This window comes from Staurois parvus, unplaced genomic scaffold (assembly GCF_062004578.1).
Source record: "Staurois parvus isolate SC_StPar_1 unplaced genomic scaffold, SC_StPar_1.0 ptg000080l, whole genome shotgun sequence".
Taxonomy (NCBI): Eukaryota; Metazoa; Chordata; class Amphibia; order Anura; family Ranidae; genus Staurois; species Staurois parvus.
The window spans coordinates 9901508-9924924 of NW_028317876.1; the positions used below are offsets into that span (position 1 = coordinate 9901508).

At 36.7% G+C, this 23417-nt stretch overlaps 1 protein-coding gene and 1 pseudogene across 14 annotated transcripts in view; both read right to left on the minus strand.

The window, feature by feature from the left end:
• The window catches only part of TENM3 (teneurin transmembrane protein 3), a 1391898-nt gene that overhangs the window by 20306 nt on the left and 1348175 nt on the right, over positions 1-23417 (minus strand). For all 14 annotated transcript variants that reach the window (XM_089669645.1, XM_089669651.1, XM_089669650.1 and 11 more), the window contains 4 exons: positions 20091-20245; positions 17271-18145; positions 4993-5168; positions 3330-3565 (listed from right to left, as the gene is read on the minus strand). In XM_089669645.1, the coding sequence (XP_089525771.1) occupies positions 3330-3565; positions 4993-5168; positions 17271-18145; positions 20091-20245 (1442 nt within the window). The remainder of the gene's footprint in view (positions 1-3329; positions 3566-4992; positions 5169-17270; positions 18146-20090; positions 20246-23417) is intronic.
• On the minus strand, positions 643-2579 carry LOC149469212 (uncharacterized; annotated as a pseudogene).

Here is a 23417-nt window from a genome sequence, read left to right on the forward strand (position 1 = left end):
ACATTCTCCCTCGCTGATTGTGTTCGGTTCCAGCTGACAGTCGCTGCAGCACCCACTTATACATATAGCCATTTTTAATGCAGGAACGTGTGTGTTTGGATTGTACACTTGCATTTATATGTATTACACCTTCAAAACCATTTTCATGTTATAAAATGTACTTCCTTTTGTATTGTAGTCTTAAAAGTGCCCTTAGTATATTGTATAGTGTTTTATTTCCATCACACCTATAATTTTAAAGTGATTTCAGAAGCTTAAAGATTTTTACCTTTACCTGCTCTGCATTAACGAAAAACACCTTCTGTGTTGCAAGATATCCCCTAGCCTCCCTTTGTAGACTTACTTGAGCCTGATCTCGATTCAGCACTGTGCTCCAGTGCAGCAGCTCTCTTCCTCTAAGCAGGGCAGATGGACTGCTGTCAATCAAATTCTGTGACGAGGGAGCGGGGCCGAGCTGCACTGTCTGTGTCTATAGGTGCAGGCAGCGCGGCTCGGAACTGAGCCCGCACGAATGTCCACATAGGAAGTGCCTTCTTATGAGGACACTTGCCTAAGAGGAGGAGCCAGGAGCACCAGGAGGAGGTTTAGGTCTGCTCTGTGCAAAACCATTGCACAGAGCAGGTGAGCATGACATGTTTGTTATTTAAAAAAAAAACCTACCTTCATTTTGATCTATGTGAGTTGAAAATAAACTTAATTGAGCCCTATTCATGATACTTTTTTTATTTGCACTTACATCCAATTTTTAGGACAAGCTTTCGGGGTGAACCCCCTTGTCCAAGCTGTAAAAAGGGGAAAAAGGAAATCTGGACAGCTGCACTACTATACTGTAGAAACCACCTTTATTTAGAAAATCACCAAACAGGCTAAACGCACAAAAGAATAGCAACAGAGGAGCAGGGTACTCTGTCAGTTTCACCTGTGGATGAGATGCTGAGTATTTTATATGAGCATGTCTGACAGCAGTGGTGGAGACCACAAAGAGTAAAGGCTAATGTAGTACAAAACATGTCAGCAGATCATGGGAATGCAGACCGCACATACTCCCTCCCCCAAATACTACTATCTATAAATAATGACACAAAACGCATTGTTGGCATAAAATTTTGACCGCAGCACTTTTATTAGTGTAAACAAATTAAAACTCAAATAATATATAATATCTTTAAAATCTTCTTATTAATGTTTTATACTACTTAATGTTAATGTCCAAAACTGAATTGCTCAGTCATTAAGGACTCGAGCATAGCATAAATAAAATACAACACAAGTCCCACCTTTTTTTCCGAAAGGGTGACAAACCACATAAAGTGTCATGCGACAAGGGGTAGGAGGGTGGGGAGCTTGCTGAGCAACACTGACCAACTGGCGCAATTCCTCTTCAGGCAGTTCCTTATATAATAAGCCCCTAATTCTAGAACTTTCCCTGAGTCATGTGGGGTACTTTTCTTCCCGCTCCTGCAGTTTCTTACAGGGACACTAACCTATAATATACCTCTCCCTGAGGTGATTCATTAAACCTATAAACAACCCTATAATCAAATAGAGGGAGAGGCAGTCACATGCCCATATAAGTGGGCAGATATTTTGTGCCCCCTTTTAGCATGGAAATGCAGGCCACACATACTCCCTTCCCGACTACTACTATCTATAAATAAGTAATGACAAAAAACGCTTTGTTGGCATAAAATTTTGGCAGCAGCATTTTTATTAGTGTAATAAATTAATACTCAGATAATATATAATATCTTTAAAATTCTCTTATTAACTTTATATTCTACTGAACGTTAAGATCCAAAACTGAATTGCTCAGTCATTAAGGACTCGAGCATAGCATAAATAAAATACAACACAAGCCCCACTAGCCGGACTTGTATTACAAGCCCAGCCTACCTCAAAAGCGCGGCCAGATCAACATAATTTTGTAATCCCACATTGAAAATAATCAATCCTATGTCCGATAAATGGATACAGTCTGACCGGTAAAGACCACTAAATCCGCCTTCAAGATCCACAGGTCGATAAGAAAAACCATTAATCAGTGGCATACATTTTTCCATTGACTTATTCAGCCTTCTCCTAATCTTCTCTAATGCTTTAAATTGTGGGTACAACAACCATAACAGACATAGAACTATTTAGGAAAAAACTAATGTAGTATTCAGGGCTATTAATCTGAAACGGTGTAAATCCTGCTTCATCATGAATAGCAATTCCGAAGTTTTAACTTTACCTATGCCTTTTCCCCCAAGATGAATAATAACCATGTCAGGCGAAGGCCAAATTTCAAATAACTTAGAAAGATGAAGAAATAAATTAACCCATTTCAAACCCCTAACATCTTTCCAATAAATCTGAAAATGCTCCGGATCCAAGGACAAGTTAGCAGAATAACAGCATTGAGCCGCTCTTTTTCTTGCCCAAAATACAAATGAATGTCCAACTATCCACACGCATCTCTTACTATCTGAAATTCAAATAGAAAGGTCAGGTCTGATATATAAATGAAAAAATTTTGATTCCTATCTACCAAGTTGTTTGATTATTGTTTCATCAATGCCCATTCTAGCAGCTTCCATGGCTGCACCTATTCTAAATGAATGAGACCTAAATCTTAGATGCTGTAAACATGCTAGTCTCAGGCACTTTGTAAATACCAAACTTTTAACATTCTGCCCCTTACTTTTTGTTTGAACCCTGTTTGGTGATTTTCCAAACAAAAGTGATTTCTACAGTTGTGTGCCTGTCCAGACTTCCTTTTTTCTTCATCATCAGTTGTGAGCTGGGCTGGCACATATTCAGTGCTATAGTGGCAGTGTGTGGCTGGTGGACCTGGAGCAGGGATTTCTCTCTTGTTTACCTGTACAAGAAGGGGGTACACCCTGAAACCTTGTCCTGAAAATTAGCATATTTGTGCAAATAAAAAAAAGTATTAAGAACAATACTCAATTGTTTTTGTTGCAACTGCACTAATACAGTTACAATCACCACAAGCATGAGTTGAAAAAAAAATATTTTTTGATTCATAGTTTCATGTCAAACCCACTGATATGATTTAGTTAATGTTGAAGGTGTGGCAATCTCATACCTTACAAGAAGCCTACTGCCACAGCTGGCTTTCATCCTTATGCGATGCAATGTATGACTTGATCATAGGCAACTGGCAGAATACAAAATATCCCAGTTAACTAAATGCACAAACTGTATCCAGAGTTGTAGGTGATTTTTTTTCCTTTTCTCCTGCATTTTAGTGAAATAATAATAATTCCTGCACCAGAACAGGCAAAACACAATTAGACATAAAATGTGTGTGTAAATGTGATGCTTACTCTGAGCTTCCGCCCAAACACATTAATTTTTCCCTGAAGTTGTTCTTTCCTGAACCTCCACTCCACCAGATTATGCCCATTTTCTCCAGGAAGTGTCATGTTTCTCTTTGTCACTGTTGGATTAGCTGGTCCAGCTAGGATATGAGGTTCTGTCTGGAAGTGCAGATCCAGCCCATTACCATAGATAATTCTGATAGAACCATCATATCCAACTTGATAGCTATTTCTCAGTTGATCTGTAAGCCAAAAAAAACAAAAAATGGATAAGTGCAGCGTAAGCACACCGTCAACATTTATTATGCATAGCCAAATCAAAACAGAGCTTTAAAGCAAAAGACTAGGGTTGAAGACAGTAGAGGCAACTGCAGTGTCTACAGAAATTTGAAGACTATATGCAGAAATGTTTCCTATGTTACATGCAGAGGGCCAATGCAAAGCTGAAAGAGAGATATTATACAAATAAATGCACAATTGTCTCTCAGCACCAGGGAGGGCAAGAGGTAATCTACTTTTCTACAATATGCCTCTATAGGCAGAACATGCCCTCTAGTTCTCTGAATCAAATATAACCTTCCTAAAGAAGGTAGCGTTTTCACCATTTCCTCTACCTTTGGGAGATATTTCCACCTGCCCCCGTTAGCCTTTTGAAGAAAAACCCTCATTTTTCTTGCTTTCATTCACTATTAAAGTACTGTTTGTCTCTTAAAACATATCTAAACCCAAAAACAAAAAGGTAATGTTTTGCAGATTACACTGGTCCTTACAGTAGTTGTTGTGGCTGCATTGGATTTAATTTGCATTTTTTTCTTTATTTTAACCTAATGATTCTGCTAGTAGTCCTGTCCTTGTATGACAAAACTCAAGTACCCTACTGTGTCAAGACAACAGACAAGAAATTATCAGAGGACAAGATTTCTGTCAACATCAACGGGTATTTTTTGCACCTTATCAGACCGATTTTACAGAACATTTTAATGGTATATTTAACAGACCAAGCAACTAGAAGTAATTTATTAATGGGGTTTATAAACACTTTTAACTGGCACTATGTATGTGAACAGTTACATGTGTTACAGTAACTGGTGAAAAGCGTCAAGTGTCATGGCTCCCTCTTAGATTGTAAGCTCGAATAAGCAGGGCCCTTTGATTCCTACTGTATTAAATTGTATTGTAATTGTACTGTTTGCCCTTGTGTTGTAAAGTCCTGCACAAACTGTTGGTGCTATATAAATCCTGAATAATAATAATGGCTTGAAATACTTCACCAAAAATAGGAAGTCTTACGGCAAAGTTCTAAAAACAGATTATGAAAAAGACAGCATTAAAGCAGAGAACTTCCTTAAGCTTTCAATTCTGGTAAGTGTACATTGGGATATCACTGACCTACACAAAAGGGCAAACAGCAAAACCGATTTTGAGCAAGTTTCCACTTTAGGGAACAGTTAACGTTCATGCAGCCTACTTGTGAGCTAATAAGAAAATAATGAGCCAGATTTTTTTCAAAGCTGCAAGGCAAAATCTAGGTTCTTAAGTAATCTATGCTTTCATTAGTCTTTCACTTCTTAGCTCTTTAAGTACCCAAGTGCATCACTAATGTAGTCACAGTCCTAACGCTAAGCAATTGTAAAGTCACTTTCTCTTGTAAAGTATGACATGCACTTACCTTGAACCATGGTATAGAAAGAATCGATAGAAGATAAATTGGAAGTAATGCTGACATCTTCCTCCCTGCTAGATGACTCTATATCCACTGTGATGGCCTTGTCCATCTCTCCATGGAGATTTGTGACAACACCCGTTGGGAATGTTACATTGGTGAGACGACCTTCACTGTTGTAGCTGGAACACACAAATTTATCAAGTGATTGTTTACATTTGGCAGATATTCTAAGCAGTAAAAGTAGTAAAATCAGCATGCTGTTTTATTCAAAACATTTGAATTCAATGCAAAATTTTACTCTAACGTATGATGGTTTAAACATTTTTCACATAAATTTATAATAAATAATATAAAAATAATAATAAAAAAAAAATTAAATATATATATATATATATATATATATATATATATATTGTGATGGAGTAAAATAAGTAATAATTAAAATTGATAATATTTTATTCACAACCCAACCTTATTATGTGCAACATATCAGAGATTTTAAGGGTAATGATTTAAAGTCACCAAAATGGTGGTTAGTTGTTTTCACATGCTCCCAAACTCCTTACAGATCCCCAGTCATCTCCTTTCTTTCAAAAAGGAGGTAGGAAGTAACCCAAAATTCATCTGATGGTTTATAAACTACAACTGTGTCTTAGGGAAATAATTAATGAAAAGTCTAAAAAAAAAAGCGCCAACATGTAGCTCATGTAAAATCACTGAAACATTGGGATTTATTTCTAAATCTGTTGAGTGAAAAATCTGGTGCAGGTCTGCATAGAAACCGATCAGCTTCCAGTTTTTGTTTTGCTAACGCTTAATTGAACAAGCTGAAGTTAGAAGTTGATTGGTTTCTATCCAGAGCTGCTCCAGATTTTGCACTCTCTGGTTTTAGTACTTTTTGTATCACTATGTATACAGTAAGTGTAAAGTGATGGTTAATAACCTGGAAACGCTCAATTACAGAATGGTGTGAGAGATAATCTGCAAAGAACTAAATAATGATTTTGAAGAAAAGAAGCACGTCACGTCTAGTTATATGTGAGAAAAATCAAGTAGAAAATTAAATGTTATGTGTAATATGTTGCTTTTTTTTAAGAGAATAACATTTAAGCCGAACTATCAATTAAATGCAAATGCTTACATTTTAAATACAGTTTTGTAAGAATGCAGAAACATTGCCAGTAAACAAAAGAAACTTTATGCTTTCACATGGACTGATTGACTGCACGGCTCAATAGCTCGGTGACACAGACGTTTTATACAATGTTGAGGGTTCCTCTGGTCAGCAAACAATCCAAAAGCCTTGGACCCACAAGGATAATGTAATGGCAAACTAGAATGGTCTTGGCTCAATATAAATGTTCTACTTAAGTTTTAAACAAATGTTTTATATCTATCTATGCATACATACATTCTTTGTTTTAAGAAATAGTCATTGAATACATTGCAAAGGGAATCACTGAGCAGTACAGGTTATCTAAAGTTCCCTTTCGAGTTGTCTAACACTCACTGTTCCAAATCTACAATAAATGCTAAACAACTGTGTCATAGACAAGGACAAGGCCAAACTTACACCTGTGTGGGTAATTTTACCCTCTCCCAACACCATTGCTGGTACACCTCTACAGATATTATTAGTACCACAGACTGCACAGCCACACTCACTTCCCAAAAGGCAAGCTAAAACATACTACCAGAGAGTAATGAACAAAGTGGACATGAAGGGGGTGATTTACTAATTGAAGTTGAATCTATTCACTAAGCAAAGTGAATGTTCACCATACAAAATGTTCACTCTGAATACCCAAACATGCAAGGGAATCTGAAAAACAGGATCCTTGCTTGCACATAGTTGGATGATGGAAGTAAACACAGTTGCACCTCGTTCACTAAACCTTGCTAAGTGAACATTCTCTATTACTTTAATAAATCAACTCCGCAGTATCCAGATTAGTAGTTCAATTCCAATAACCATTTTGGGAAAGCCTCCATTTTACCGAGGCACAGTGCTTTCCTTGGCTGCAACTGTGGCAGGGAAGATACCTGTAGTGAATTGTGAAGAGTCCCCAATCCCTTGTGAGCCCTGTAAAAAGCGCGTACAATTGCTCTCTGGGAAATGTGGTCCAACTTTCATGAAGCTCTATTCATCTTTGCAGAACATGTAAAGCACAATTGCTACATCCACTGGTGTAGAGACATGCTTATATTTGCTTTTTTTGTATTCTGGGACTTCTAAGATCTTTCTTTTTGACCTTATGCCCTCCTCTACTAACAACCATCTTTTCCTTTCTGTATACAGTACACACCTGTTTCACTGCTTTATTATACTGCTTGTTTTTATTATGCAAACAGGAAAACACATGCTTTACATCTATGTATTTTAATGATTATCCAATTTATTCTGTGGAGAGGTACATCTGGTTTGTAATTACTCCCAAATCAGTCCTCAGAAATCTTCAGTATGCCTCAAGTTCTAGTTTCCTTTGCCTGACTTGTAGTTAGGCCTCGAAATTTCATCAAATTGATCTAATCTACAGAGTATTAACTACTGCCACCTGTTCACCTTACACTGAAACTATGCCAACATTCTAGGTGGAAAAAAGGAACAAAACAGAAGAAAGTAATGAAATGAACACAAATTACATGGTAAGAAACGTCAATCTAGCCAAGCAAATTAATCAAAGCTTGTGAGCCAACGAGACAAAAATATAATGACAGCCTTCCAGCTATGAGGCCTACAATTATTTAAAAACAATTCATATGCTTATTTCTCTAATGACAAATGCCTTCAAAAAGCCTGTATTAAAATTATAACTATTGGTTTACTGCTTATTTCAATATTAACTCATGTTTAACATTTTATACTATTATATTCTTACACCACTTGCAATAATTTGTTCCCAAGTGCTAAAAACTGATCTATTCACAGGTGGGTTTTCTATGCTGACACAGACCTACAGTATATACTGTCTAGGAGATGATGCAATGACCCTCTGATCAACCTCATGCTAATGCGTTAAAGGTATTGTCAAAAGTAAGTGCCAGATTTGAACTGAGATTCTTAAAGTATTTGTAATTCCTAAATCTATTTTAAGTATGTTTGGCATCATTCCTCACTGCACATAGTTTTATTAAACAAATCATTTTTGCATATCTCTTGTAAAGTTTCTTATATGGAGATCCTGTCAGTGACAGCCCTTCCTGTTGCAGGCTGACAACGCTAAACTACTTCCCCTCATATGGCAGCAGTGCTGTTGACCTGTTATGTGCACTCCTTCAGTTAGCCATTGGTCTGCATTTCCAGTCTAGATAAGCAGCTTAACCAGGGGCGCAGGGGCGGGTTGCTGTTCATAAACGGCGCCCGCCATTTTAGCCTGTGCGCGCTCCCTAGGAGCGCACGGCACCGCTATCCGGTGCCTGCTGTGTCTGGAGGACACAGCGGAACATCAATCGCTGTACGGGACCTTTGTGTGAGGTCCCAATCATGTGATCCCTGATTGGCCAATCAGTGATCACATGAATAGTAGTAAGCAATATGTCACTTCTGACATCATTGCTTACTACGTGTGAAATCTGTGAATGATCACAGAGATCACATGGTACAAGGCTATTCACAACAGCCTTGTACCATGTGACAAGCTGTGACCAATCACAGCTCTCACAGTATTTCTCAATGGCTGCAAGAATGCAGCCAGAGGGAAAGAGAAATGCTTGCTTTTACAACCTTTATGGGTGTAAAAAAAATGATCATCACCCCCCACAAGTAGTACAGTGTCACTATGGTGACACTGTACTGCTAGGGTGACAGTATGTTAAAAAAAACAAATAATGATATAAAAAAATAAATAAAAATGTAAAAAAAACATTTTGAAAAATTATCATTTTTGGTTATAAACTAATTTGGGTTATTTTTTTTACTAAAAAGATAACTGTATACATTTTGGCCAATATTTATGAAGAAAGATTTATTTGCAAAATTTTATAAGAAAAACACTTTTTTTTCAAAATGTTTGGACTTTTTCATTTATATAGCAAAAAAAATAAAAATCCCAGTGGTGAATAAATACCACCAAAATAAAGTTTTATCTGTCTCAAAAAAATGCTAAAAAATTCATATGGTTACAGTTGTGCATGACCGTGCAATTGTCTGTCAAAGTGTGACAACGCTGAAAGCTGAAAATTGGCCAGGACAGGACGGGGGTAAAAGTGTCTGGATTTGAAGTGGTTAAACAAATAATTTTTGCATATCTCTTGTAAAGTTTCTTATATTGTCAGTGACAGCGCTTCCTGTTGCAGGCTGACAACGCTAAACCACTTCCCCTCATATGGCAGCAGTGTTGTTGACCTGTTATGTTCACTCCTTCAGTTAGCCATTGGTCTACCTTTTCAGTCCAGAGAGGCAGCTTAATGGCCAAGTGAGAGAATGTACACAACCGACCTAGAATGCTACTAATTAGGAGTCAGCGGTTTACTGCTGTCATCCTGCAACATGAAGTGCTGTCATTGGAAGGATCTCTGCGTAAGAAACTTTACAAATTCACAAAAAAAGCTTAAACTTTATACACTAAGGCATGATGCTAAACATACTGTAAAACAGATATAAAGTAGATTTTGGGTTTATATAAGTATATCTAAACTCAATCACTAATATTTTACAAACACTTTACAATGTTGATATAATTTCTAAAGCAGTTTCATTAAATGCCTTGTCCTTGTTAAATCACTTCCTATTATGGAGTAACTGCTATCTCTCAACTGGGCTCCTGTATTTTCACCCTCCCACATGCTACCCTTGTGGAGATTACAATCAGCAATACCAATACCCATTGCACATACATTTCACTGTTGATACAATGTTGGCTATCAAAAAGCAAAGATCTGCACCCAACATTGGAGCAAATTCATAAACACAGGATAGCTGAAAAAACTGCAGGAGATGAAGAGCACTAAAGTGCAAAAAAAAATAAAAGGATGTTGTATTTTTATGAAAAAAATGAATGAATCATTATATGCAACTAAATGTGATACATTTTTAAGGGCCAATTCACTCCTGGCAGTGTTATATGAGCCAGTGACCCCCCCCCCCCCCCACAGTCTAAGCAGATACAGTATATGGATTCTCCATTAGAGCTTATAGAGAAAAGCTATGAGTACACAATATGCTCTAGCCCACCAGATAACGATAAGGTGACTGCAGAATCGCGTACGTTGTGGTGGGTGAAGTAGGCAGCTGGGGAGTTGAGGCTTGTAGTAGGGATACAGGGGGGATAGAAAAAACACTTTATTAAAAATCTATACATGTACTCACTTCATGCAGTTTTAATATACACATTTTCCTTATTTGTAACATTTTTTAAATAAATTAAAAACAACTGAAACTTTCTCTTAGAAGCAGAAATGACTAACTTTTTTTTCATAAAAAACTACCATTGGGTAAAATGGTCAGTTATAGAAATGAGAAATGTACTACAGATTGAAACATTATTAAGGCAATGTGTTAAAATATTTCCTCAGCTACTTTATTCCATTCCAGTGGTTTGACAGCTTTACAAGTAGGAAAGTGAGTTCATGGTTGCTTTATGACCAAGTTATATCCTGTTATTACATAGCTTCAATTATTAAGAAAGAAGGTCAAGGTCACAGAAGTTGATCCTACCATGTCTACTTGACAAAGCATAACAATTATATAATTTTATGTCTTGGAATGCCAAAGGTTAAGTGTGGACATGGCACAATTTATTTTATAAAAGGGACTCTGTGCCCTAGAAATTTTTTTTTACTTTTAGTAATACATATAATCTTTAAATTATAAATGTGCTATTTTTAATTTTCACCCAGGGCAAATTTCTCATTTTTTGAAACAAGTAAAATTCTAACCTTGTCAACTAACCCCATTTTACAATTGATAGAAATCTTCTAATATCAAAAGAAGGATTGATTTTTCACAATGGAGGTGATCTGGAAGAAGAACTGTTAGGGCTAGTTCAAATTAGGTGCAGTCCAGTGCGGTTTTTTTTTCTGCATCAAAAATGCATGCTCAGTATTTCCATGTATTCCCATGGCCCTAGTGCAGTCAGTTCCAGTCAGTTTCCGGTGCAGAAAAAAAAGTAGAACATGCTACATTTTTTCTGCACAGAACTGTACTGGAACATAGCAAACTGCATCAAAACTGCACCAGAATGGAGTGTAGCGTGAACTGTAAGCAACAACCTACCCGGAATGCATTTGCAGTACATTTTTGTGGTGTGAACTGGCCCTTAGTGTTACTTTTGGCAGCCATCTGACTTCTGGCTTCAGAAAGTGATTATCTGTGGACAACACTGACATTTCTTCTACCAGATACTTTCACATACATTTTTGAATGCTTGGTATCTCAGGCTATAAACCCAAATGTTACCCATCTAGGCTTTTGCAAACCCCATGGCTTTTTTTCCCTCAAAGAATAGGTGGAGGTACTCTTTCCTTTCAAGTCACTCTTGGTCTCCTCTCCCTACCCACAACTGAGCAATGTCCCTTGGTTCCACCCCCTACCTGCCTCCCAGTATTGCCCCTTTTAGAGAATACAGAACCAAGTACCATTTTTGGCTGCAATGTATTTTGTATGGAATTTGCTAATGCCAGAAACAATAGATCCTGCCCAGCAAAAGCAGAACCCCCCAGCAACAATAAACCTTCCCAACAACTATAGATCCCCCAGCAACAATAGATTCCTTCCAGCAACAATAGATTCTCCTAGCAACAATAGACTCCCTAGCAGCAATAGATTCCTGAATAACAAAAGAACCCCCAATGACAAAATCCCCATACAGCAACAGTAGATCCCCCAGCAGCCAGCAACAATAGACCCCTTCCTCAACAGTAGATCTCTTGCATCAACAACTGACCCCCCAGCAATATAACCACCCCCAGCAACATAAAATCCCCCCACCAGCAGCAATAGACCTCCCCAGCAATATTAGATCCCCCGCGGCCAGTATTAATAGGCCCTTCAGCACACCCCAGCACCCCTAGACATACATTCAGTGCTAGAGGGGCTGGAACTGCTTTCCCCCACATTACCACTGAAAAAAATCACTGGCAGACCCATTTACATCAATTTTGTCATTAGGTCCACATTGTTAGAATATTTTGAAACATACACATCAGCAGCTTGTGCAGAATGCAATGTACATAGGAAGGCATTAAGGGCCATGAACATCTTCTACTGGGGTTACAGTCAGGTACCATCCTTCTAGTGGATTTAGATGTTGCTAACACCCCTATGACTAGAATCATCAAACCTCCAATTAGGAAAGGAAGAACAAATCAGTCTTGCACATTGTAAACTGCAGCCAATTTATATAACTTCCTATGCCAGCCATAGCTCTACAATCACTGATTAACTTATTCTCTTTACTCTTATATCTGCAAATGGTGCTTTTTTAATGCCAATCCAATAATCACTTCATGACTAGTATGGCCTTGCTGAGGATACACATAAAGGGCACATAAAAATGTTCTTTACTGTTTAACTATACGATTTAATGATTTTCTCATGAAGGTTATTTACAAACATTGCATTTCTTTTAACTCTAATAGTCTAAGGCTGAAGTTTTGTTGATTCATGATGGACTTTAACTACACATTCATGCATATTTCAAAGTGGACAGAAATCTAATGATTTCCCCATAAACACGTAGGTCCACCTCTGACGTTCAAATCCAAAAGATATTTTCTGCATGTCAGAGGAACTTTGAATAAATGATAATATTAGGAAATATTTTCCCATATATTTCGCAACTTAAAAAAACACTGATTACACCTTAGTTTTTTATGTCAAACACATTAAATTAATAGTGGGACAGTCTAGTTGGCGGGTTAAGTAAAAGCATGGCCTATCATGCTGTCACATACTTAGTATTACTAATTGGCAGCAATGCTAATAATTACAAAATGGCCATACCCATATGTTATAGATGCCAACATATTAAAAAGTTGCTAATGATCAAGTCCATACACATTCTACTGGGCAGGCTTTAAAACAGCTCTGATCTATAATTGATTTCCTCTTGCTCTGGCATTCTTTCATGTTGTTGAATGCAAAACTTTGCTATCATGTAAACATCTCGTTCTTTAAAGAGCAACTCCAGGCAAAGAGTACTGCTATCCAGGAAACACTGTAAGGGTGCTAAAATTAGATAGTCCACTAAAGAAAGCCTGTACAGACAGAAGTAATGTGATGGCCATTGTAAACCTCTTTCTGATAATTCAAGTTGCCTGGCAGTCTGTGGCAGTGAACATGTTCTGAGTCAGCGACCTGGAACAAGTGGGCAGTTATTGATCTACGCAAGTGTTCAAATTTAATGAACTGTGAAATGTTAAAGACACAGGCAGGGTGACAAATCACATTTTCAGAAAGAGAGATTAGCAATGGCACCCTGCGTAGTTATCTCACAAGTTTAACCTTAATGACTGTATGCGGGCTAAGAAATGGCTAATTTCTGCTATAAACCAATGGTTCTGGATGGACAGTTGGCCACATTGGTATTAAAGAAGGAATGACAAGCTCATTGGCAAGGAAACCCATTGTCTCAACATGAACAATAAAATCCTTGTTAATGGAGGAATTTTTGGGGAAGGAGATGACATGCATATTATTTCATCCATTTAAATGAAAATTATTTCAACTGTTATTTCTTCTGCACTGCACTCTATCACTCTGGGGATAGTAGAGATGTGCACTAGTAAGGGATATCATACTTTCTTAATAGTCTCATGCTAGTGAACAGAAACTAGAAATGTCATCATAGAATGCTCTCTGGAATAAACATCTTAAACACTCTAGAAGACACCATGATGAGGTGCATGCTCGATAAGTCAAATAAGCAGAGCAGTACACTATAGCAGCTAATCAGATTTCTCTAATCTGTGAAAGAAAAACTCTGGTTGGTTACCTACAGCAAAATCCTTATTAAGTAACTCTAATAGACGTATTGAACACTTGCGTACATGGCTGCTAGATCACCTTCTATATTAGTAGTACAAGTGAAGGTATACAACAGAGTTGTGCAGTTTTGCCATTGTCAATTACTTAGCAGTAAAATAGAGTAATTTGTAATTTCGGAGACTTGAACATACAATGCTTACAGTACATACTTTAACCAAATGCCATCGTTGGTACACTGCATGTATTTCGTTTCTCAAACTATAGGGCCAAGCCTGCACAAGCAATTACATATCTTTGCTACCAAGGGATTAACCACTTGTTGGCAATCAGCTCATTTGCAACACACTGAATTCAATCAATTCAATCATAAAGCAATTGCATCTCTCAGTAACAGAAATGAATTCCAGTGCAGCCCTCAACTAAGTCCGCTATCTTTATGTTGTATCCTTTGGGAACAAAGCTATGGATTACTTTAGCTTGGATTTTGACTTGGCAGTGCTGGAAAGTTCCACAAAGATTAGATAATCTTAAAAACATACACAATCTTAACACATACACATTGCCTGAATATACTTACCAGTAAATTTTAATTGTCGTGCCCAGTAATAACATTAAGCAACACAACTGCCTTACTCTATTTTTTTTTTTTGTCATCTCATAATGGTAGTTATTTCCTTACTAATCGAGACTTCTAAGTATAGAAGTACGTAGGTAAAAATTTAGGACTTGCTTCAGTTCTGTGTTTGTGATCATGGCTTCACTAGTGGTGAACCGGTGACCTGGAAAAAGCTTTTAGTATGGGAGTTAAAATGCTCTAGACATCACTGGCTACATGCTTATTTCAGGTCAGCATCTAGCTAGGTAGTAAAGTCAAGCGCTGCACAATAGAACATGATACTGCACTTTTAAATATGTAAGTCAGCAAGGGTAGCTCCCATGTCTCTATGCTCACAGGTTCCCATTAAACATGATTTAAAATGACCATATTAGCAATGCAAAATAATAAAACACATATTACTTACCTACAGGAATTAGACATGGAGGAATTCAATCAATATTATTATTGATAGTAAACTAAGAAGGCACTGAATCAAGAAAATCAATTCCACTCCAGTTTATAATGCCACATGTGTTTACCTAACCCCCTGCTATTTCCAATTATGTCATTTTCATGGCTGGAATGACTTGTTCTTTTGCACAAAATCTTTTCTGGAACCCATAGAGATAAAGTAGTAAATTATCATTTAAAAAGGTGCCTCTGATTTCTTACATCTAGCTGTTTGATGTGATTATCGAGTCATTATTTTATTGATTAAATACTGTCACGCTAGAAAGGGAATCATTTTTATGTGTCTAATTAGCTAGGAAGAAAGTATTTTTTAATAAAAGCATCTGAAATTCTATCTTAAAAGCAATAGTAAAAATCATAATGTCAATGATTGAACTTTAAATAAAGCTAATTTATTTCAGCCAGATTACATTATTAAAGGGTAAGCTCTCTTTTTAACAAAATAATAAAAAGGTGAACTTACTCCAAAAATTCTGATCACTTCTCCAGACCCTGTTGCACATAGCAGATGTGATCTCAGTGACAGTATACTGCAGTAGTCCATACACCATGCACTGCAATACACAGCCCTAGACTAAGAATCCATCATTATGCTTACAGTGGCAATCACTCACTGGTCAGTGTGACCAGAAGAGAAGCACTTCTTTTTTCCAGGACATCTTAGCAGCGATGAAGAAGCCTCAGATGCACTTTCCATTGGTCATCAACTTCCAAAGGCTGCACAGACTAATGAGCGCTTGCCATTGTGAGGATTATGATGGATACTCACATTGGGGTGGTATATTGCAGCTTATGAATAGCTACATTGCTAGCATCATGGCCACTATGTGCAGTGGGGGTCAGAAGGGAAGGCCAGGACATTTCAATGTAGCTCATCCCTTTCATTCTTTTTTGCTAAAAGGCCAACATACCCTTTAGGCTACATGTAAAAGACCATGACAAATAAACCTAGAAACTGCCCAGCACGAATACCCTTTTTATGGTGCAAGAAGAAAACACATCTCATGTCCCTACAAAGCAAAGCTGAGAACTTGTGCCAGCCAACTGATTTTGACTAAACAATTATTGGATTGGGATAGGCTTACCAAGTGGTCTAGCACAAACATGGTCATAGTTAAAAGTTTCTGAGCAGTGTCTAAGGACTAAAGCAAGCACAAAGAACTAGGGCCCTGGTTTCTCTCATCTGACGTTTATGCCACAGTGCATATCTTCTGCTCTCCTTTTGTCATAACACAAATGTATTTTTGATTATTGTATTACAACTATATAAACGAAATTTGGCACTAACTTGGGCAAGGAAACAATTTTATTTATGGATGTCGGGTCTCAGCAAGGTTCTCTTTTGACACTAGTCACTGTCACAACTGTGTTCCTTGCTTCTACCTCGATAGGTACTTCCCATATGGAACAAAAATATATTTTAACATATATTTGAAATACTACAATTTTGCCCATATTCAATATATTTCAATAAATATATATATACTGCATGTTGAAATGCATTTTTTATATATTACATAATATATGAAAAAAATTTTTAAAAATATATTTTTAAAAACATATTCTTTAGATTATTTTTAACATATAAAAAAAGTAATTGTAACATATATTTTTGCATATATTTGTAAATGCATTCCAAAAATGTAGATTTGTATTTTTAAAGACATACAGTATATTTCAAAATGTATTTTTACAAATATGTTTCATATATTTTGTAATAAAAAACGCATTTCAACATACAATATATATATATATATATATATATATAAATATATTGAATATGGCCAAAATTGTAGTATTTCAAATATATGTCAATATATTTGGGGAGAATATTTTAAAAAATATATTTCAAATATATTTTTCTTCCATGTGGGTTGGGTTAAAAACTGCCCAGCTTTTGTATTTCATAATTTAGGAACTACAATTCAGTAGAAGGCAAAAGGAGGTCCGGGTGGCCATACTACTGCAGGAATCACCTTTATTTAGAAAATCACCAAACAGGGTCATCCTGCTGCTCCACTTCTATTTTCTTGATGATTTTACCCTGTTTGGCAAATTTCTAAAAGCAGATTTCTAGAGTAATACAACTTCCTTTTCCCTTCACCATCAGCTGTGAGTTGGGCAGGCACCTATTTAGTGCTATTGTGGCAGTGTGTGGCTGGTAAACCTGGAGCAGTGTTTTCTCTTTGTTCACAATTCAGTACAACTGTGGATGCTAAATGAGAAATGGTTCAACTTTAACCCTTAGTAATAAACAGTAAATAACACCACTAGAGTAGTACTTACTCAAAGAATGTTGTCCAGCCAGTTTCATCACTCTTAGTGGCTAGGAGTCCACTGTTACCATGATAGGTAAATAACACCAATTCCTGTCCCTGGGCAGTCATGCTCTTCAGACATCCATTTGTACCTATGGTCAACCAGATCACTTGATTGTCAGGCGCAACAACTCTCACTGGCATGCGGTTTGGATCCCTCCTGATACGGAGAGTATTTCCATTACTGTCAGTAACTGCAGTTATGTCATTCTCGTTGCTGTAACTGAAGTTATACAAATAGTCCCCAGTGATCAAACTCATGGTGTACTGGTGAGTGCCATTGACATCAAAAATATAGAGCTCTTGGTCAGTGGGTGAGGCGACTTCATAATAATTCATTGAATTAAGGACAGGTTTGTTTTTGGATACAGCTCGAATTCTAATATTCCCCAAGTCTGCGATGTACAGGGTGCCATCGGGAGAAGCAGCTAAAGAGGATGGTGCACTCAGTTTAGCATCTTTTGCATAGCCATCTCCATTCTGGTAGCAGTCACAGTTGGCATCATTTTTACAATCACAATCTGATGGTATGCCAGCAACCAATGAAATTTCTCCATCAGTGGTTACCTGTCGAATACGATTGACTTTCTTCTCATCCGTTTCCGTGATATAAAGAACCCCATTATAGGACACTGCTATAGCGGTAGCAGATTCTAATATTGCTTGAACTGCATATTTTCCTATGGAATATTCAACACCAGGTACTTGGCAATACATGGGTCTTCCTGCAGCAATACGGACCTGTCTGTTTTCAGTGATCTGCAAAACTACGTTGTTGTCCAGAACATATATTGAATTATCCATTGGATTAATAGCCAAGTCTGTGGGCCATTCAAGCCTTACCTAAAGAAAATAAAATGGCAATGGCTGTGAAAATTTAACTTATTGAACTTATACATTAGCAGCTAAAAATTAGGAATTTCTCAATAAATTGCTTGGATCATTTTCTTATTTTCATGTCTGGAAAAAGTCACAGAGTTCTGAAGAATCCATTGTACATGATGGGAAAATGTTCACTTGATTTAAGATACTCTTTTTAGTTTATGATCCACCACTTCTTCCTTCTCTGCTACGTGACAAAGTATAAACTATTACCTTATAACTTGTTTTTTTTGGCTTCTTTTTAAGGATATCTGGAATTTACCCTTCTTTGTAACAATAACCTTGTACATCCCTATATGAGGCAATGATCTTATAGAAATTACTGATAATAACTGATAATATTTCCCATTATAAAAACAGGCAGCTGTGTATATTAAGCCTATGATAGAAATAATAATGTAAACAAATCACACTGGACAATGAATACTACACAAATGATTGCGCAAGTGTAATAGAAATGTGTTTCTAAAAATCTAAAGATCCCATTTAAACAGCAATGCCAACAAGTGAAAAGTACCAGTGAACTGCTAGTACTGTCCAAGCACGTTCAAGCCGCACTAAAGTCAGAACTCACTTTAATGCAAATAATCTGCAGGAGGCATGATCAGACCTGTCAGACAGCCCAATGGCCAACTAAAGGTGCTTGCACGGCATGTTGTCAATGCTGTCGTTAATTGAGAGACAAACGTTTAGCATTGTCAGCCTGCAACAGGAAGTGCTGTCATGGGCAGGATCTCCAGGTAAGAAACTTTACAGCAAAGTCACAAAAATGGTTCCCTTAAGAAAACTATATACAGTGAGGCATGATGCAAAACATGCTGAAAAACTAAATTTTACAAACACTTTCAGCTTCTAATGACCAACTTTCTATCTTTTTTTCTGATGTATCACTGGCCAGGAAAGGTTGACTGTAATTGGTAGCTCTCACTGTAACTCCAAAAATAAAAATATATAAAAGTCAGTGGAAGACAAAAAAGGCAGCATGCAAAAGAGGTCAAAATGCAAAACCCTTCAATGTAAAGAATAAATATAAAGTACAGCGCATAACATAAAAATGCCAAGAATGTAAACTAAATAATCAAATAAATATGTAAAATGTGCATTTCATCAGAGTAATTGAGTGTAATTCCTCAACTCAATTTGGTGAAGTCATCAGAGTAAGGTGCAATACATCCATAAATATAATAATTCTGCAATTCATCAGAATAGAGTGCAAATTGAAGAACTGCATTCTATTCTGGTGAAATGCACAGTTGATATATGTATGGATGTATTGCACCTTACTCTGATGAAATGCACATTTTACATATTTATTTGATTATTTATTTTACACTTTGGCATTTTTAGGTTAGGCGCTGCACTTTATATTTATTATCTCATTGTAAAGCATAAGAACTTAATAATGATACACTCCCTTGTATGTTATATGTATTGGTGTATTTGGGAATCCTGTCTGGTATTACAAAACTAGAAGTTTAAGCAAACTTGTTACTTCGTCCTGCATTCTGAATTTTCAAGCCAAAAAAAGCATATAAAACATTATACATACAGTATATACCATATATAATACATATAATATATCTATCTATATCTATCTCTTTCTCTCTCTCTCTCTCTATATATATATATATTTGTGTAAATATGTGAGTGTGTGTATAATGTAAAGTGGATTTATCCCTTGCTCAAACAAGCTGCATCTCATCATTCAATGCAGACTTTGCACATTAGATAATGTAATTCTTTTACTAAAACATTCAACTATTGATTTTACAATATTGTCAAAGCCAAATGAGCTCTATGCATGTGCCAGGTAAGCAATTTTCAGTTCACAGTAAGCTATTTAAACAGTGATTAGAAGACCGGCCATCTATCATTATTTGTATTATACAAGTGTTCATGATAATACCTCGCTGATATGCATGCTTGTGTCACAGGTCAAAGGTCGTGCAGAGGTCAGGTCATTGGATCCAAGCAGTGTGGATATTATTCCATTTTGATCCACTCTTCTGATAACCTTTCCATCCACAAAGTAGATTAATCCATTCTTATCCACAGCAATGCCTTTACGAAAAAGCAGAACGGTTCACAACTACTAAAACACAACACAGATGGCAAGTAACAATTTACTCTTTTCTTATCTACTTCCAAGCCCTTTAACAGTAAAAAAAAAAGAAAAGTATTTTCTATCTGTGCTGAAAGAAGCAGTTTTTTAATGTGGCTTAAGGTACCGAACACTTCATTTAAGGTGGTCATTGACAGCAGGTATCTTCTGAAGTCCTGAAGTATCTGCCTGCCCTCTAGCAGCTTTCGGTTTCTACTCACCACATCACCTCACCAATTTTATTGCCTTCACGAAGAACAGTAATGGCCTGACCGGTGCAAGCAATGCTTAATGTGTATCAAAACCCAAGACCAAAAATATAGTACAAATTGGAACCAATGTTAACTGAGTGCAGCACAGGAAAAAACTCACAAACTTTTTGGCAGGAGCGATAGTTATTTTTTTGCATATTTCAAATACATATAACAAATAAAGGAAAAATGAGAGAAGTCCTTCGTCAGGGTTTATGCACCCTTTACATTACTTTTACTGTACTTTAGGGTTTACATAAAACTGTTGCCAGGCTATAGACACTGAAGCATTTTCAAATTTTTAGCATGCAGTAAATAAGCTTTAAAATAACCTCTCATATAGATGCAAGCACTGTAGAGCAACACATTCTCAGTGATCATAATAGAAGCAATGATGTCTTCCATGCCTGGTCTCAGCCTTCAACTGCTTTCTCTTATTCCTGTGCCCTTTCTTCTTTGTTTACATTAGAGATTAAAGGGCTAGCAGGCTGCCAAATCTTTGCTGGTGGGGGGGGGGGGGGACTGAGTTACAAAAAGAAAGTGATAATAAAGCTTCTGTTTTAATCTTTGAGGATTAATTATTCTAGAGTGGATGCAGCTACAGAGATAAATGAGGGCTTGTTTTAAAGTTTAATCACTGGCCACAGTTTTACTTTAAAATTAAGAGCTATTCACTTGCTGTTATGAAGTCAGCCTTATTCACACCTGCAAACTATATTCATTGTACAAACACAGTGCTTTTTTAGACTTTTTAGGTCTTTGCATAAACAGCTAAGGTTATATATGAGCAGGCAAGGCTTGTGTGAATGGGGTCAGGCTTAGAAAATATTCCAATATTTTTAAGCACACTACAAACAGAAGACTGGGATGATGTATCCTTCTCACACGTTCACATCACCAGCAATCACAAATGCTTGATTCAATTGTATGTTATACACCAAATGTATTTGCCTAATAATACTACACAAAATAGGACATATGTTGACCTCTAACTGTACACAGTATACTCATCCCAGGCACATTTTATATACTTTATTTTGTATTGCCTGGTTTTAACCAATTTCTGGAGTGAAGTGATCACTTTTTTGCTACTTACTACACCTCCCTAACCCCTTCACACCTGAGGGTAACCCTGTGGAAACGTTTAGGCAAATCATTCCATGTAAAAAAGTTATGAATCTAAGGAGAAATTGCCCTCTTATATTTCATAAAATTTGGGACCTGGTGTGAACCATCATTTACTCTGAATTTAAAATAGAACACCCCATCCTAACTAATGTGAAAACTATAAACTAATTTATATTTACCTTAATTTTTACTTCTGTCCAGTTAGGGTGCATGCACATAGTCATAATGATCATCTAAACAGGATCTTATTGGTGGAAAGATCCTGTGTAAAAAATGCACTAATTGGTCCATAAAATGCTTGCATTCACAAATGTCTAGACACGTAAACGCCAGTACAGCATTTAGATGCAAAGAATTCTACTCAACTACCAATAAATTTGCATGTGTGCACATGTACATGCATTCACAGATATCTGAGCACAGTACAAGTTTGCTGATCTTAGAAAACAACAGATCTCAGATAAGATCCATTATAAAAAAATGTAGTAATGATAAAAATGCTGTATTTTTGAGTCTGTGTGCATGAGCCCTTAACAAACAAATTATAATAACCTACTCAAGACTGTCAAGGTTTATAGTTTTACTTTAATTTTCTTATGCAGCTGCTTCTTGTTGCATAACTATTAAATTCCATTGGTTGGAAGATATACACACTCAAAGTGTGAGGAAAAGGTAGTAGTGTCAATGCAGCTAAAACATTCAGTGATTTGAAAAGTGGAGCAGCATGACATTATATACTAATATTCTCTGGATACATCTTTAGTTCGCAGTGAATAGAAAATGTCTACCTCCTCTGTGTGGTCAGACATGAATCCCCAAGCCCCAAGGCAAACCATGAGTGTAAACAGTGATTTAGACAGATACATAAAAATACTTATATTTTATACTTATTTTATTAAGATGTTGCTTCAAATATTTGTAGCCATATTAGTGTGCTTGTAACCACACAGTTGAGTACTGTCCATGAACAGATTTTTTTTTTTTTGCAGGATTAGCTTTCAGGGGTTTGACCCATTGAAAGATTTTCCACAGTCCCAGCTCCCAACCCCAATACACCAAAAGAGCCATTATGCACAGCCAATCCACTGAATAACACTGCATATGCTCTACCCTATAAGACAAAAAAATTGTTTTAAAGTACTAGCATAATCCTTTCATTAGACATCTTACAGCAACAAAACCTTATGTACAACAATAAACGCTGCCTGGAAAAACCAAAGTGAAAATAACCTACAAAACAAAGAGAAAAAAAAACAAAAAACAAATAGCCATGTACCTCTAGTAACCACATGCTATCCAGCATTAGAAAGGATAAAAAAGATAATCAAAGACCTGCAACCCATCATAACAGAGGATGAAACGTTGGAAGAAATCTTCCAACAACCTCCAGTGCTGACCTTCAGGCAATCACCCAACCTCAGACAAATTAATGAGCAGGAAACTTTATTCTGAGCACAGGGATACAAACAACTGAACAAAACCTTGCAACAATAAATGGTACAAACTGTGCAGCCACACAATTAAAAAGTTTAACACATAAAAGGGACCTTCAGTATTGTTGGATCATATAGCTGCACCTCCAGTAATGTAATGTACCTCATTTAAGACAGAATTAAAATATATTTTTTTTAAACCGCTGACAGGCAGGGTTTTTATGACAGAAGAGACCCTAGTGATCTCTTCTGTGATAAGTGCTTCTCTCAGCCTGTCAACAGTAATGTACACGGGGCCATGAATGTGCAGCTCAGAGTAC